This window comes from Orycteropus afer, unplaced genomic scaffold (assembly GCF_000298275.1).
Source record: "Orycteropus afer afer isolate SDZICR_OR568_19922 unplaced genomic scaffold, OryAfe1.0 scaffold00074, whole genome shotgun sequence".
Lineage (NCBI taxonomy): Eukaryota > Metazoa > Chordata > Mammalia > Tubulidentata > Orycteropodidae > Orycteropus > Orycteropus afer.
Genome location: NW_006921661.1, coordinates 9,637,543 through 9,653,396, shown reverse-complemented (window position 1 = coordinate 9,653,396; position 15,854 = coordinate 9,637,543). Strand labels below are relative to the sequence as shown.

At 53.4% G+C, this 15,854-nt stretch overlaps 1 protein-coding gene across 1 annotated transcript in view; it reads right to left on the bottom strand.

The window, feature by feature from the left end:
• Nucleotides 1-360: 360 nt before the first annotated feature.
• Nucleotides 361-15,854, bottom strand: part of PDE2A (phosphodiesterase 2A) — a 111,899-nt gene continuing 96,405 nt past the window's right edge. The window contains exons 7-31 of the mRNA XM_007940973.2: nt 15,427-15,486; nt 14,624-14,777; nt 14,294-14,346; nt 14,056-14,130; nt 13,903-13,944; nt 12,813-12,881; nt 12,413-12,543; nt 9,594-9,705; nt 8,991-9,030; nt 8,783-8,846; nt 8,341-8,413; nt 8,015-8,192; nt 7,650-7,762; nt 6,634-6,711; nt 5,548-5,670; nt 4,570-4,640; nt 4,162-4,284; nt 3,727-3,814; nt 3,218-3,265; nt 2,111-2,185; nt 1,867-1,966; nt 1,514-1,626; nt 1,158-1,196; nt 909-1,015; nt 361-571 (exon numbers count right to left, since the gene is read on the bottom strand). Of these exons, the coding sequence (XP_007939164.1) occupies nt 361-571; nt 909-1,015; nt 1,158-1,196; nt 1,514-1,626; nt 1,867-1,966; nt 2,111-2,185; nt 3,218-3,265; nt 3,727-3,814; nt 4,162-4,284; nt 4,570-4,640; nt 5,548-5,670; nt 6,634-6,711; nt 7,650-7,762; nt 8,015-8,192; nt 8,341-8,413; nt 8,783-8,846; nt 8,991-9,030; nt 9,594-9,705; nt 12,413-12,543; nt 12,813-12,881; nt 13,903-13,944; nt 14,056-14,130; nt 14,294-14,346; nt 14,624-14,777; nt 15,427-15,486 (2,340 nt within the window). The remainder of the gene's footprint in view (nt 572-908; nt 1,016-1,157; nt 1,197-1,513; nt 1,627-1,866; nt 1,967-2,110; nt 2,186-3,217; nt 3,266-3,726; nt 3,815-4,161; nt 4,285-4,569; nt 4,641-5,547; nt 5,671-6,633; nt 6,712-7,649; nt 7,763-8,014; nt 8,193-8,340; nt 8,414-8,782; nt 8,847-8,990; nt 9,031-9,593; nt 9,706-12,412; nt 12,544-12,812; nt 12,882-13,902; nt 13,945-14,055; nt 14,131-14,293; nt 14,347-14,623; nt 14,778-15,426; nt 15,487-15,854) is intronic.

Below are 15,854 nucleotides of genomic sequence, written 5' to 3'. Positions count from 1 at the left end.
GTACAGGTCTAGCAGAGCAGGGATGGGGTATAGGAGGGATAATCCAGGCTGCTTCAAGGAAGGAGTGGCTTGGGGAGGACTTGTCAAGGTGCTGTCAGAGGTGCAAAGTGGGGCCCACTGCTCACTGGTCACCCCCAGTGCCCTCAAGGGCAAATTACAAAGTCTTGATCAGACTGAGAACCTTGTTGCCATTCTATAGATGAGAAAACTGAGGTCTATGAAGGGCAGGACTTGCCCAGAGTCACAAGGAAGGTCCTAGTCTAGAACCCAGGACTCCTGGTTCTGGTCCCCAGTGCATGTGGCCAGGCCTGTGGGGGGTTGTAGGAGAAGGCCTGGATGGGGAAGGGTCTCAGGAGGGGCTCACTCAGCATCAAGGCTGTAGCAGCCATTGACAGGTGGCCTGGTGCCATCCAGCTCAGGCACCTCATACTCCTCATCCAGGAAGTCCAGTGAGTTGTTGCTTGGGAGGCCGCGGATGGTGAACTTGTGGGACACCTTGGTCCAGTGCTCACGGTTAGAGGCCACACGCTCATACAGTTCTGCTGCCTTGGGGAACAGGTCCTGCAGTAACCTGGGGGTGCATGAAGTAGATTTGAAGATCAGAAGTCAAGCCAGAACAGCATGAAAGATTGGGGCTGGCCCACAGGTAGAACTTCCATCAGAGTGTGAGGCATAGTTCTCAAGGAGAGCAGGATGGTGGTCTCTTTCCATGGGAGACCAAAGACGAAGAGAAGGTCCCATTTAAAGGCAAGGCAGGAGACAACTGTGCTGAGGCAGGTGGCAGATCAGATAGATGTGGGCCCGGCCAAGCCCAACACCTCTGTTACTGTGATCCCCACGGGACTGCCCCGCCCACCTGTCCCTGTCCCACCCAACCTCTCCCTATAGGGTCCTAGTGGCTCACTCACTTGTAGATGGGCATCGCAATGTGCTCCATGAAGCTGATCTGTAGCTCAGGGATGTACGCTTTCTCCCGGTCCATCATTTCCATTGGCCTGTTGCCCATAGCCTTCTCCTGCAAACACAAGGTCACCAGCCATTAGGACTGGCCCTCTTGTTTCTTCATGGGTACCAAGGTCTGGGTAACCCAGACCCTCCCAGCCCTAGACCAAGGAACCTCTCTCAGCCTGTATATCCTGAGGCCCCTTCACACATACCAAGTCTCCTTGGGAGAAGAATTCTTTGTAGATCAGCTCCTGAAAGACCAACACTCTCATCACATCCTGTGAATGGGTTCCATCTACCCAACCTCCTCTGACAGCCCATTTCCAAGAGGATAAACTGAAGCGTAATGATTGGAGGACTGAGCTGTGTCCTTCAGTTCCACCTCAGGGCCTATTCTCATCACCCCTGGTCTGGCAATGGATGGCCCCAGATGGGGAAGGGTGGCTGTGCCCCCTGTGAGTCTTCCCTTGGTAACCCTGAGATGGAGAGGGTGTTCAGGCTGCAGGGACCATTCAGTGCTAGGCATGCTATGCAGTCTGTGCCTTCCCCCAGGAAGGGCAGCACCTACCGCAATCTTTCTAGTGGTCTTCCAGCCCTTAGTCTGGTCAGAGAGGTCACAGGAGGTCATAAGGAGGCAGAGGAGAAGGCTGTGGTGCTGTTTGTTGGTTCGGTCATAGCCCACTGTTGGGGGAAGGATGGGATCCAAGAGAGGAGTCCAGCTTCCTTCACCCCTCTGAGGACGAAGACCCCAGGGCCCACCCCAAAATGGTCCAGGGAATTTGGTATCCTTGATGGGAGCCAAGTGGCCAGTACTAGGTCTGGCAAGTGGGGCTCTGTAGCCAAGGAGGGGTATATTTTGGAGGAAAATCTCCCTTTAGATGTCCCTCCCCAGCCCTGAGGCACGGGGCTAACGGCAGGCACCTTCAGCCATCTTCTGGAGGTCCTTGAAAATGCGGAGATGGTGTGCCAAGTCTGTGGCCAAGATGATGTCTCTCATCAGGTCCAGCATGCGTTGATAGTCCTGGGTCAGGGCAGGTCGGGGCAGGAGTGTCATGGCTTGTCTGACACTCCCACCCACTCACTGTCCTTTTGGAGCTTCCACTCCTCAGCTCCTTCTCCTGTCTCCCAGCTCCCACCCTCTCATCCCTACCCTATGCCCCATCACCTTCCGGGAAAAGTGGTCAAAGATGTTGCAACCGTGGGTGTTGAGGATGGCGATGGCCTGAGCAAAGTGGTGCCTCTGAGGAGAAAAGAGTGATGGGGGCCTAGTGCGGAAGGGGGAACATCTCCCCTAACTGAGCCCAGAGAGGGAGCAGGGCCTGGACCAGCCCCAGCCCCCAAGGTCAGTAAAGCAGCAGAAACATGGAGCTTGGACACCCACTCCCTTTCTGAGCTGCCTTGAACCTCTGTGTGAACCCAGGCAAGTTGGGGACCACTCTGAGCCTCAGATTCCACAGCTGTCATGTGGAGAGGCCAACAAGGTAAACTCTGACGGCCTCTCAAGTTGGAAAATTTCTGAAATGATCCCTTAGAGTCCTAGACACTAATTCATGCAGCAAACATTTGTTTGCTGACAAGGAAAGGCAGTGATGAGGAAAGGGCAAAGCCCCTGTCTCCTGACGCTAAAGGGCTGTCACTCAGAGGAGGATCAGGCTTATACCAAGGTCCAGAGGGCAGAGCAGAGCTGCCACCAGGCTTCCCAGGAGAGTGAGTGAGCCCTCATCCCTGGGGGTGCAGGCAAGTGTAGCCTCTGGAAGGGTGTTGTGGAAGGTAGCATGGGCAAGGTGACCTTGAAGGGACAGAGTGCAAGATGTAGCCCCTGCTCTGTGCCAAGCATACCTGGTGTCAAGTGCAAGGAACTCAGAGATGTCTGAGATGTCATCCCAGCCCCACAGAGTCCCCATCAGGGGGTAGCAGACCCCAAGCAAACAATCTAAGACAAAGCTGGGTGTGATCAGAGTGCAGCCCAGCCCAGGCTTGAGGGTAGGGAGCTGCAGGGGGTGCATTTCAGAGGCCAAAGGAGAGTGTGCTAAACACAGCTGCTCTCTTCTCAAAGCAGGGCTCAAGCAGTTCCTGCAGCCCGTCCTACACCCCTTCCACACCTGCTCCACCTCCAAGCCCTCTCCAGGAAATTCTGCCAGCCATGCTACGGGCATGGCTACAGCCCTCACAGTCCTTCTGGAGAGCATGGTTTGGAATAGGGAGGAGCTGAGTTAAGACACTGGCAGAAAGGGGAAAATAGGGGCTAGAGGGTTGGGCAAAATGGCAGTACCTCCATGACAGAGCCTTCGGAGCTGTAGAGAGCAGCCAGAACAGATTTCTGGAAAAGTCCAGAAAAATTCCTGTCACTCCTCACATCCAGATCCCAATGCCCGCCATATTAGGCTGAGCCTGGCCTCATCCTCCCTGCCCCTCTCCAAAAACCAAACCAGACCAGTTACTGTCAAGTCGATTCTGAGTCCTGGCAACTCCATGTGTTGCAGAGTAGAACTGCTCCACGGGGTTTTCAAGGCTGTAACCTTTTGGAAGCAAATCACCAGGCTTTTCTTCCTAGACACATCTGGGTGGGTTCAAACTACCAACCTTTCAGTTAGGAGTCAAACCCTTAATGAATCATGCCATACTCCCCTATCTCAGAGCCCAGGGGACACCCTGGGAGAGCCATATCCTGTACCCAAAACTGGCTCCTGGTCTCACCAGCTCCCACCTCTGCTCAGGCTAGGGGGAGTGAGATTCCCAGAGACCTTGGGAGGGTGCCAGCCTTAAGGAGCACAGTCTCACCGAGGCAACTTGGAAGGAGTTGTTGGTGCCCCTGTGGTCCAGGTCATGACACATGCAGGAAATAAACAAGGCAAAGATCTCGATGTCCCTGGTTGAGGGGTGAATGGGAAAAAGAGATGTCAGCACACAGCTCCCTTCCCAGGGTTGCTAGAGGAGGAGGGAGACTCCCAGGAGCTGCCTAGACAGGGGGTCGGACACCTGGGTTCCCTTCCTAGGAAAAAGTACTCGCTTTGGAGTCTGGCAGACCTAGAGGTTCAAATTAGACCCATCAATCCCCAGCTATGCGCCTGTGAATAATGGGGCTTTCAGAACCCTCACTTGGCTGTTAAGAATCATATGGGGGGCATATACAGGGCATGGCACACAGCAGGCACCTCCTGACCTAGGAAAGGGCTTCCAGTGGCTGCCAGATGGGGGTAAGGTGCAACCACTCACTCGAGGTAGTTTGAAAGCTCCAGGTTCTTGTAGAGCAGGTAGCAGAAGTGGGAGACAGAAAAGGCGTGCATCCAGTTGTGATAGGGAGGGTCCCGGTACCCCTTCTTCACCATCAAACAGAACCTGGGGAAGGCGAGAGGGCAGCAGAAGGGCCTCAGACCTCCTCCTCCAGAAAACCCTTCAAGGTCTGCCATGCCCCTCTCCTTTCTTACATTCGCCCCACACCTTGTGGTCACAGTTTCTGAGAGTTGCCTCTCATCCATGGTCTTCCCCACCCCCATAGGACTGGGATTCTACCAGTCATCCTCTGAGAGATCCCTCCCCAGACCCTTGGAAGCAATGACAGGAGGACAGAAGGAGGCAGAGACTGGGACTGTCTGCACAGAGACAGGTATTGGGGGCACACACCGTGCCAGTGTTGGGCAGTCGATTTTGTAGTTATTGATGAAATTCATGTCTTGCAGCATGCTCAGGATGGCCTGGAGAGGGCAGATGGGGGTCAACATCAGGATGGAGCCCCTCAATGGACACTGGTGATGGTTGCACAGCACAATTAATGTAACCAGGGTCACTGAATTGTACACGTAAAAAATGCTGAATTGGCAAACATTAGGTTATTTATATAACAATAAACAATTTTTAATAAAAAAAATTGCTTATAAAACTTTTAGTTATAAAACAGATCCTTGAGTTTCAGACTCAAATTATTGAATGTAAAACACTGAGGGTTGGGTGAGGGGTTTGCAAAAAAATGAGGCCCTGCCTCAGCCCTCATGAAGTCCCACATGTAAAATTTTAGAGTCTTAGAGACTTAAATTAAAACTTCAAAACCAAACTCACTGCCATTGAGTCATAGCGACCCCCACTGGGTTTCCAAGCCTGTAAATCCTTATGGAAGCAGACCACCTCATCTTTCATCCAAGGAAGAGTTGGTGGGTTTGAACCACTGACCTTTTGGTTAGCAGCCAAATGCCTTAACCATCATGCCACCAGAGCTCCTTTAGATTAAAACTGGAGAACCATAAAATAATAGAGCCAAGCATTCTCAGAGCCATGACCTTTCAGAAATATATGATCTAAGAACAAAGAACATTTGGGATCAAACTCACACAAAATCTTAGAAAAATAGGATGGGACACCCATGGACATGGGCTCTGGACATGGGTGGTTCAGAAGCAGCCCTTGGTGACCATCCAGTCAAGCCCCTGGCCCTGGGACAGGCCCATGATCCATGATGGCAGACTCCATGCCTACTTCATCTTGGAGGGACATCTCACAGTGTTTCTTGATGACTCTGCCTCGCCAGGATATTCTTAGGCACATCTGATTTAAATCTCTGGCTGCATACCTGCACCTGCCCAGTCAAGCAAGGGAAGTCCAGCTCACCATGGATGTGTCATCCTCGGGCAGAGAGCGAGGGGTATAGGTGAAACTTGCAAAGTTGGAGTCAATGGCTGCTACCGGCTGGATCCCGTCATAGAGAAGTTTTGTGTACTCGTCCTCGGAGACCTAGAGGGGCCCAACAAGGGCATCAGAACCTCATTTCCACCCACCTTCAAATTCCCACTGCAGGAGAATTCCCTTACCCAGAATGCACCACAGCCCGGTCACCTATTCCAAACTTGTCACGGGACCGATCACGCTACCCTCACCCTCACAGCCCTGCAGCCACTATTAGGCATCCTTACCTGTGGTCATCCTCATCTGTAACCTGTCCTCATCAAAGACAGAGAACACTCCTTCATGACACCCCCAAACCATGGCAGTCTTTCCTAAACACTGGTTCAACTATTCTTTCTTTCTTTTCTTTTCTTTTTTTTTTTTTTGCAGGGGCAGGAGATGGTAGGTGATGGGAGAGGTGCTTCCCCAGTATCTAACCTCAATCCTTCTGATTACAGCATTAATCCTATCCACAAAGTCAGGGATCCTTTGCTTTGGACACAAGGGTGAAAGAAATGTCCAGATGAGCAGTGGTAACCACCACATACTCTGAACTAAAACCCGGGACAGTTTTTCTGACACAGCGGCTGGGGATGGGACGAGATATCAGCAGTTAAAGCTTCCCAGGGCTGCGTGATCACTGTGTCTGAGGGGAGATATGAGGAAGTGTTAGGGTGAGCTTCTCAGCCTTAGGTAATTCCCAAGACAGGAATTACTCCCTGGACACAGGGAAAACCTAGCTGGACCAATGTCCCTGGACTGGGCCCTGCTGGCCACTTCCAGCTAAAGCCCAAAACTGCTTGGAAGAGGAGTCCATAAGCAGTGGGGTGGGAGAAGGCTGCCCCTGAGGAGGGACCAGGAGAGCAGGAGACCAGGCCTTCCTCTGGGTCTCTCTTCACATCTGCAGGAGAGGGCAGCCAGCCCAGCCTCTTCCCAAGCCTCTGAGGATTTGGGGAGGCAGGGAAAGAGCATCGAGGAGCAGGTGGCCCTGGGACCCTGAGAAGAAAGACAGAAGTTCCACACAGGCCTCACCTTCATGTGGTACATCATCATCTCATTGGCCAGATGGCTGCGATACTGGGCCTCATTGACTTTTTTGTACAAGAGGGACTGTGAGGAGAGAGAAAGATGGGACTCAAGCAAAGTGGCTATGAAATCTCAGAAATGCCAAGAACTGGAACAAAGGGGTCAGGCAGAAATCAGCTTCCTGCTCAAAGTTCAAAGCTCCCCTGCTTTCTACTTTCATCCAGGCCCCCCCGGCCCTTTTCCTCCCCAGGCCCTCTTGGCATTTGGTCTGGCACATAGCACCATGCCCTCCTTCCTGTCCCAGTCTTCAGTGATGGAGCCCAGGGCCCATAGCAAGGAAGGAGAAGGAAGGAAGGGAAACAGGGTCAGGGACTTAGGAACTGGATACCCAAGTCAGAGCTGCCAACAGGTCTGGACAACGAGTCCCAAAGTATCCTAAAAAGAAGCTGACTAGGGGCTTCACTTAAGGCTGCTTACAGAGAAAAGCCTGTTGTTGAGTCTATTTGTTCTCATGGCAACCCCACATGTGTCCCAGCTGAACTGGGATCCATATGGTTTTCAATGGCTGACTTTTCAGAAGTGGCTTGGTAGGCCTTTCTTCCCAGGTGGGCTGACCCTCCAACCTTTCTGTTAGGAGCCAAGTGTGTTAACTGTTTGCACCACTGGGGCCAGGGGTGGGGTGGGGGGTGCCAGGAGGACTCTGCTTCCTGAGAATGGGGAAGATAGTGACGGCTGGGACTTCAAAGCATTCTTTAGTTCCCCTTCTCTGGCTCTCTTGGTCCTGGGTGACTGGCTGAGCAGGGCAGGAAATAGTATTCCCAATTTACAGCTGGGAAACTGAAGCCAGAGATGGCCAGCGTGTACTGAAGACTGCAGAGCCACCTAGCATCAAGACTCTGAACCCCAGCCCAGGACTAAATCCATCTTGAAACAGAGCAAGGGCAGTCGGTGGAGAGAGAAGGGAAAATCCTGCATCAGCCCACCTCTATCATACCCCGCCCCACACACACACTCCCGCTCACATGGGCGATGCTGATGCCGCAATAGATGGAGAAGGCTGTCGCCAGGTCTTCGTCGAACTTGCTGAACCACGGTCCATTGATCTTGTTCACCAGCTCGGCCACGCCGATGACCTCTGGGGACAGGCGAAAGGCTAGGACAGGCCAATGGAGGGGTCCGGCAGGGATCTGCTCTCCCATGGTGTCCTCGGGATATATTTCGTGCTTGGGAAACCCGTACCTTTTGCTAGGTCGCTGCTGGCTGTGGGGAAGGGCCAAGCCTTCTCTCGGCTCCGCCCCATCCTGCTCCGGCCCGGGGGCCCAGCCTGGCCCCGCCCCGCCCCCGCCTCTGCCCCGCGCCTCCGCGGGCGGCCGCTAAGAACTCGCACCCTGGTTCTCATTCTTGATGGGGAAGCACAGAATGTTGCGCGTGCGGAAGCCGGTGCTGTCATCTACGCCTCGGTAGAAGAGCGGGTGCGCGTACGCGTCCGGGATGTTCAGGATCTGGCCAGTGGTCGCCACGTGGCCCGCGATGCCCTGATCTGCCGGGATGCGGATCTCGTAGCTCTGCCAAGTCAGGGATCGAACGTGGAGGAGGAAGTTAGAGGTTCCCCCACAGGGCCACCACACCTTTGGTCTGCTCCCCACCAGCCCCTGCTGACTCCATGTCCCTGGGACCGTGACCAAACACTCCCTCCGAGAGGCCCCGCCTCACCTCATCATCCACCACGCCCCCGTCAAACACCTTGGCCACCAATTCGTTCTGATCCAGCAGGAACACTGAGCAACTGTGGGGAGGGGGAGTTGGCCACAGGGTCTGGACATCCCCTCCGCCCACCCCTCACTTTCAATGACTTGATTTCTGACGGCTAGAAGGAGTGCTCCATGGTATCAGACTCTCCTTAGGGCTGGATGACTCCATTCAAATGATTTTTTTTTTTTTTTTTTGGAGAGCCTACTGTGTGCCAGCACTGTGTTAGAAGTTGTGGATATCATGGCAAGCAAAGCCAGTCCAATGAGGGAGACAGACATGACAGAAAGGACCACATGAAAGGTGACAGGTTCCATAAGAAGGGGGTGGGAGAAGGGAGAGCTGATGAGGTGGGAGGCTCAGGAGGCTTCCTCCCTCTCCCCATCCCTTGGGGGAATTCACTCACATCTCCGCGTTACTGAGGTTTCTGGCCTCGGTGATGATCTCCTGGAGCAGGACAGAGACGTCATCTGGGGGAGTGGGCAGCACAGGGGCAATGGTGAGACCAGGCTGGCGGTAGTGTCCAAGACAAGCCCTCCCATCTCTCTCCTACCCAAAATGCCAGGCCCCACTGCCACCGCACAACCAGGCATAGAGGAGGACAGCGCACTCACCCAGGTGAGTGAAGAGGTTCTTTGCCACTTGGAGAAGAGCCTGGAACAGAGGAAACGGAAAGCATAGGGCATTCAGGTTGCAGAAGTCTCCCTACCACTCCCCTACCTCCAATAGCCCCGGGGTCTCCTCATTCCTCCCTTAGAACTACCAGGACAAGCTGGAAACTGGCAGTGTCTACTTAGATCATTTGACTACTGTGTGAAGAAGTGGGGAGAACAGCCCCAAGGAAGGTGCTTAGGAATCCCCTGTCCCGAGCCTTTCGGATGTGTATTCACTTTGGGCTCTGACCACCCAGATGTTGCTGTAGTACCCATATCTGACACTAGAGGGCAATCGTATACAGTGCCTGCCGGCAGTGCAGCTGGTCCTGAGGAACCACTGACCTCCCTCTGTAAGACGTCTCTAGGTTATCTCCCTGCTTTGGTAGGGAGAGGTCGCTATGAGTCGCAATTGACTGGAGGGCAGTGAGTTTGTTTTGTTTTTTTTCTGTAGGGCAGGGCTGCTATCTGTCTCGAAAGACATGGGCTTTTCCCTTGTGGATGATTCTCGGGCTGAGGGCTGGGCAAGTTGTTTCTGAGAGAGGCACAAGGCAGGCCACTCACCTGGCACTCACACTTGAGTTTCTGCTCCTTCTGGAAGGCCAAGGTGCTGGTGAGCACCGTGCTTGTGTAGTGGAAGCAGTGCTGTATGACATGCTCATCCTGGGCCGTGAACCTGGGGCAGGAAGGAGGTGTGGGAGTCACAGAAGAGCAAAGGGTCTTCTCTCCCTGTTTCTTCTTATTCCCAGTCCTCCAGAAAGCCACAAGGAAATTCACTAGCTAATACAGTGCTCTCCACTGGAGCTGCTCGCAATACTAGTGGCTTAGGCCAGCCTCCCTCTCAAACTGAGAGCTCCCTGAGGGGAGGGTCCTCTTCTCTCTCAGATCAAAATGTTTTTTCCTCCTCAGACTAGCTTCTTGAAGCCAGAACCATAGCTCCCTTCTCTGACCTGAAATTCACCCAGACCAAGGCTGGGCCTCCTCCCTCAGACTAGAGACTTGTCCAAGCCAGAGCTGGCAGGAGCCCCTCCAGCTTTGGAAAGGGGTGGTGAACACTGCCCCAGGGTGAGGGCCTGGCCTTGCCTAGTCCACCTCCTGTCACTGCTCCACTCTCTCTAGACTTTGCTGAACCTAATTTGGCACCTTCACAAATCCTAAAGTGGTGGTGGAGAGGGGAGGGGCGGGGAGGGGAGGGGAGGGCCACCCCACTCATGGAGCTAGCTCTTGCCCACCAAGATCAGACCCAAATCCTGCTGATGTCATTCAATACTGCCACCAATTGACTAGATAGGACAGGCTGGGTGGGACCTGGGCTTGGGATGTGGGTGAGTCTCTCTTAGGTGGTGGTCATGGGGGAAATTTGCCTCAGCTATCTTGGCCCCAAGATTTCCCTGTCTCAGTCTCCTCTCTTCCATTTTTTCCTGGCCTTGGTGTACTTCACTGCCAGGGCATCCCCAACTCATGCCTGCTGCCCAGGGATTCAGGTCTAGATCCCAATCCTCAGTGTGCTGTGCCTATCTATTCACTTCCTTGCCATGGCACTCAAAGCCCCTCAGTCTAGTCCCATCAGTCTCTCTCTCATGTGTGTGTTGTTCCTTAGCTTCTGCCACCCTAAGGTCCTCATTGTTCTGAGACAATCTTAGCCTCATCCACACTTTTATGCATTTCCCCACACTGTTCCCTCTGCCTGAATACCTTTCCAAGAGGGGCCGTGGCTCTATCACCCCATGTCCATTGCAGAGCCAGGAGGTGTTTGCTGAATGTCTCACTGTACCCCACTCTATCCCCTGCTGGGCCCTGGCCTTACCACAAGCCCCATCCCTCTCTCAGCTGCAGGGATTCCGGAATCCCTATTATCTGGCAACTTAGCAGCAGCCCAGGCAGCTTCTCTGCATTCACTGCTCCCGACTCTGCTTCATCCAATTAGTCAACACTCACTCTCAGAAATGTGACACTCAGCAATGGCAGCCACCCTGCCCTGTGCCTCAGGACTGTCATCATGGCCCAATCTTGTTTCTCTTCTGCTATCAACTGTCTTCCAGGTCTGGGGCCATCCCACAATCCAGCCCCACAGTCATCAGCCAGAGGTGACAGCCCCTGCTAGACCTCCATTCACCCTGCACTCCTATCCCCAAAGGTCTTCTGGCCAGCACAGGACTAAACATAGGAGGTGCACAATGTCCGCTGAATGGCACATACGTTCTGCTACCAGAATGCCTGTCAGTCCCACATCCCACAGATCCTGCACCCTGCCTGCCTCCACTGACTCTGCCCAGTGTCTGCCTATCCTTAGGCCTTCATTTATCCAGTCCTACCACCCAAATGCCTACTGAGCTCCACACTGCCAGGTCCTGTTACTCAGACCTTTGACTCTTGGGTCTCTGCCCCACTCTTACACACCCCATTCTGCTCTTCTAACACCTCTCTAGTCCTGACCTGGAGCTTTCATCCCTCCTCCTGAGGGAACTCAGGACTTCCTTGCTTGTCCTCAGGGGCAACTTCCTCTATCTTGACAGAATCTCTCTGCATCCTATACTCAGGACTCCAGGCCTCACCTGCTTGCTCCTTCCCACCTATGTGACACATTGGAAACTGCTAGACCAAGTTTGGTGGCCATGAAGCACTCATGTCCCAAGCCTGTACCCAAGATAGGCAAGGCTAATGATCACAAGGCTGAATTCATTCTCAACAGTATTTCAAGCAGCTACAACCAATTAATGAGTTGATGGAGACCATGAGATCCATTTAAGAATCTGATCTCAATTCTTAAGATATGCTTCCTAAGCCTCCAGGTCTGTTTACTCGGATGGTGTACCCTGTATGATTCTTAGACTGGTCAGTGGCTCTAAAGACCCTCAGTGTATCTCAGTCCCCGGCTGCCCCCTCTACCCTTTGTCCACTGTGTTGATGATGCTGTGTGGGAGAGTTCATCCATCTCAGAACTCACTCACCCCTCCATCAGGCAGTTCCCAGAAGTAACATCAAACTGAGCTGGCAAGTTGGGGGAGGTCAGTACTCTAACACAGGGTAATGCAATCTTCAGAAAGTGGGGAAAGTGAAGGGGAACCAGCTTGGGCCTCAACAACTTTGCCTTATTTTAAATAAGGCAAAGTGAGTGATGGAGAGTTAATGACAACCTGTGCTTCAGCCAGTAACAGCTACAAGGACCTGGAGCCTTCCTAACCCCACAGTCTCTTGCTCTGAAAAACTATTCAGTCTTCACTCTTCTCCCTATGGCCTTCTTCTTCTTGTGCTCCATGATGGCTGCCCTACCTCACTGGATAGTAAGTACCCCTCGCCTAACATCTTTCTCACACCCCACCACAATCCTGCCCAGCCTCTCTGCTCCATCTCCCCATCCACATCACCCCGCCCAGACTCACAATTCTCCTCCAAGCTTGTTGAAGGCACAGGCCAAAGCTACCACCTGGTCAGTGGACCGGCTGATGACAGGGACACAGAGCATGGCCTGCAGCTCACAGCCCAGCACGTTTTGCAGCTGCTGCACATCCTCCTGCAAAGAGGAGGCAAAAGGGAGTGGAGTCAAGACAGAGAAGAGGGGGAGAGAATATTCTTCCTTCCTCCATCCCCCCACCACCTTCTACAATAGGAAGTTCCAAGGGACTCATGCAGGGGTGGAAGTTCTGTGGCATGAGGGTAGTATGGTAGCAAGTCCTGGGGTCTTGTCTCATTCCTAGGCTGCCCTGTCCCAGAGGCCCTGGCTCACGGGGCTGGGCAGTGGCTCTCCCCCCCCCCCCTTGGTTCAGTTAGGCTATAGCTCACAGAGGTCAGATCCTTCAGCTGGATGGACTTCTTGTCTTCCACCACCTGGCCCAGGCGTCCCGTTGTCAGCTGGGAAATGAGAAGAAGCTGAACCAAGAGTCCACAGAGGGGAATCTCAGCCCTCTCCCTCAAGTCTGGAAGCTTCAGCAAACTCTTCAGTTGGTCCACATGGCATATGCGGTCAACTTTAGGGCTCAGAGAGAGGGAGGGAGAGTCTGCCCTTGACCAGTATCCCCCATAAAAGATACCAGGATCTTCCCTAACCAAGACAAGCAGACTCTAAGAATTCTCATTGATCTTAACAGATTCTAAGGTCCAAATGTAGAAATATTCCATCAGAAGTGAATTTGTCCCAAGTAAACCTAGTTGGTCTGATACCTTTCTATAGACCATAGGAGATTTCTTCCAGTGGGTTCTCCTGTGCCTCCAGATCATGTAACATCTTGTAACATTTCTAAGCAGATCCCAAAATCCAGATAATCCCATCAGATCAAAAGATTCTATCCAATCCTAATATCTCCAGGCCAATCTCATAAATGTCTGCTGTAAACTGCCAAGTGGAGTTGTCCCTGACACATGGCAACCCCATTCGCAATGGGATTGGACAGCTGTGATCCCTAGAGTTGTCATTGGCTGATATTTTTGGAAGTAGATTGCCAAACCTCTTCCTAGTCTGTCTTAATCTGGAAGCTCCCTGAAACCCTTTCGGCATCATAGCAGCATGCAAACCTCCACTGACAGGAGAGTGGTAGCTATGTTTGGGGTGCATTGGCCAGGAATCTCACTGGATCTCTCGCATCAAAAAAATCACTTCCATGGAGTCGAACTTGACTCATAGTGATCCCTCCTTGGGTTTCCGAGGAGGTATCACTACGGAAGTAGACTGTCCAACCTTCCTTCTAAGGAGTGGCTGGTGGATTTGAACTGCAAGCCTCCTGGTTAGCAGTCAAGTGCATTAGGAACTATGCTACCAGAGCTCCGGTCTCTTGCATGGAAGGTGAAAATTCTGTCACTGACCTCCACTGCCCCGTCCATGAGTGCCTGCCCTGGCAGTCCCCAACACCCCAGGGAGATGAGACTTCGGACTCACCGGAAAGCTGATCTCTTCCTCCAGCACTTTATCTCCGATGACCTGAGAGGCGGAGGGCAGGGGTCCAGTTAAAGGAAGGCCAGACAGAATTTTCCCTTCGAAGATCCTAGCACTTCGTTCCGCCCCGCCTCGCCCGCGGATCTGGGCCCTCACCTTGCAGGAAAGCTGGAGGTTGTCCTCGGACACCAGCAAGAGGCAGCACCGGGATGCCTGGGTCTCCTGCTGCAGCTGAGAGGGAGGAACAGAGCCAAGGGTTGACGGCGGAACTGGAGCCACGCCCACTCCCGCAACCTAATACCCTCTCTGAGCCTCCTCAGGCAGGTGAAGAGAGAAGATGCTGGGCTCTGGGAATCTGAAGTGAGATGGAGCGCTCCCTGGAGGTAGGACTCACGTATTGAAGAACTTTGAGCTGCAGGGAAGAGGCATCCAGGTCGTAGAGCTCGCCTGCAAGGGCCAGGAGCGGGTCATAACTAGAGTAAAATCCTTCAGGCCCCGCCCAATCCATAGACTCTCCAATAGCCCAGCTCTCCTGCTTTCCGTCCGCCCACAGACCTCCCAAGCAATTTACACCTTGGCCGCCCCTCCCACCTGGCCCCGCCCCTCCCACCTGGCCCCGCCTCTCGGGCGTAGTCTCTCAGATCCCACCCACATCTATAGACCCGCCCCTTCTCCTCCACATCTGGATGCGGCACCTTAGGACCCGACCCACACCAGCCCTCACCGCACAGTTGCAGAATCTTGCGGTCTTGGTTCGTGTACTTAACTCCGTCCTTCTGGTCGCTTGCCGCCTCTGTCGAGGGGTTCTGGACTGCGCCGGGGTCCGCGGCGTGCCCACGCTGCTGCAGGGCCTGCACCCTCCTCAGGGCCACCAAGGTCTGGAGTGGGCCGAGCGGTCAGTGAGCCAGTAGCCTCATCCTCCCCCACGATCTCCGGTTCTTTTCCCTCTGCCTACGGTGGCCACCGCCCCACTCACCCCACCCCTCATCCCCTCATTGGCTCTGCTCCTCCAGTACCTCCTGCTGGACGGTCTATGCCCTACAGTCTTGCCCACCCTCCTTCGGGCTCCCATTGCCCCTGGAGTGTCCCCTGGTCCATGAACAAGTATGGGATCTATCTCAGCCCCATAACCCCGACACCCCCCCCCCCCGACTCTTCCAAGACAGGCCAGGATCAGATTTCTCTGTGAGTCAGCAAGTCCTTGTTAAAATCATACAATCATAAAATCTCAGGCAGGAAAGAGCCTCAATAACATTGATGATGTAGGTAATCCTATGTGCACCTCCCTTTAGTATTTACATGATATTTATCACCGTATTGCACCAAAACCCTAGGGAGATCAGTGTTAACATTATTCCCATTTTCAGATGAGGCTCAGAAAGGTTAAATGACTTGCTCAAGGTCACACAGCACACAGGTTGTGGAGCTAGAATTGGAACCCAGGTCTGTCCAGCTCCCCGGCCAGATCATCTTTCCACCGGCTGTGATGAAGAAGGTCTGCAGCATCCTGTCCCCATGCCCACTCACGTGCTTCTCCACAGCCTGCAGGCTCCACTCCTCACTGTCATTCAGCTGGCCACAGTGCACCTGGAAAGATGGGGGAGGTAGACAAGCTGTGACCTCCTCCAGCCTCCTGTCTCTGCCAACATGTTCTCCCCATGCCCAGCATACACCTGTCCTCACAGACACATACCAACTCCAACCTGTGAACCTCAAACATAGGCCCACCTTCTGACCAAGCAGAAAGCTCCAGGAAAATCTTCTCCTCCAGGAAGCCTTCTAGGCCTGATCCAAAAAAGCAGAGCTTTTCCTCTGATCTCTATCTTTTCAATGGGAGCTCCAGTGGCGTGGTGCCTAAGGCATTTGACTGCTAACCAGAAGGCTGGTAGTTCAAACCCACCAGTCAGTCTTCAGAAGGAAGACTGGGCAATCTACTTCCTTAGAGATAATGCCTT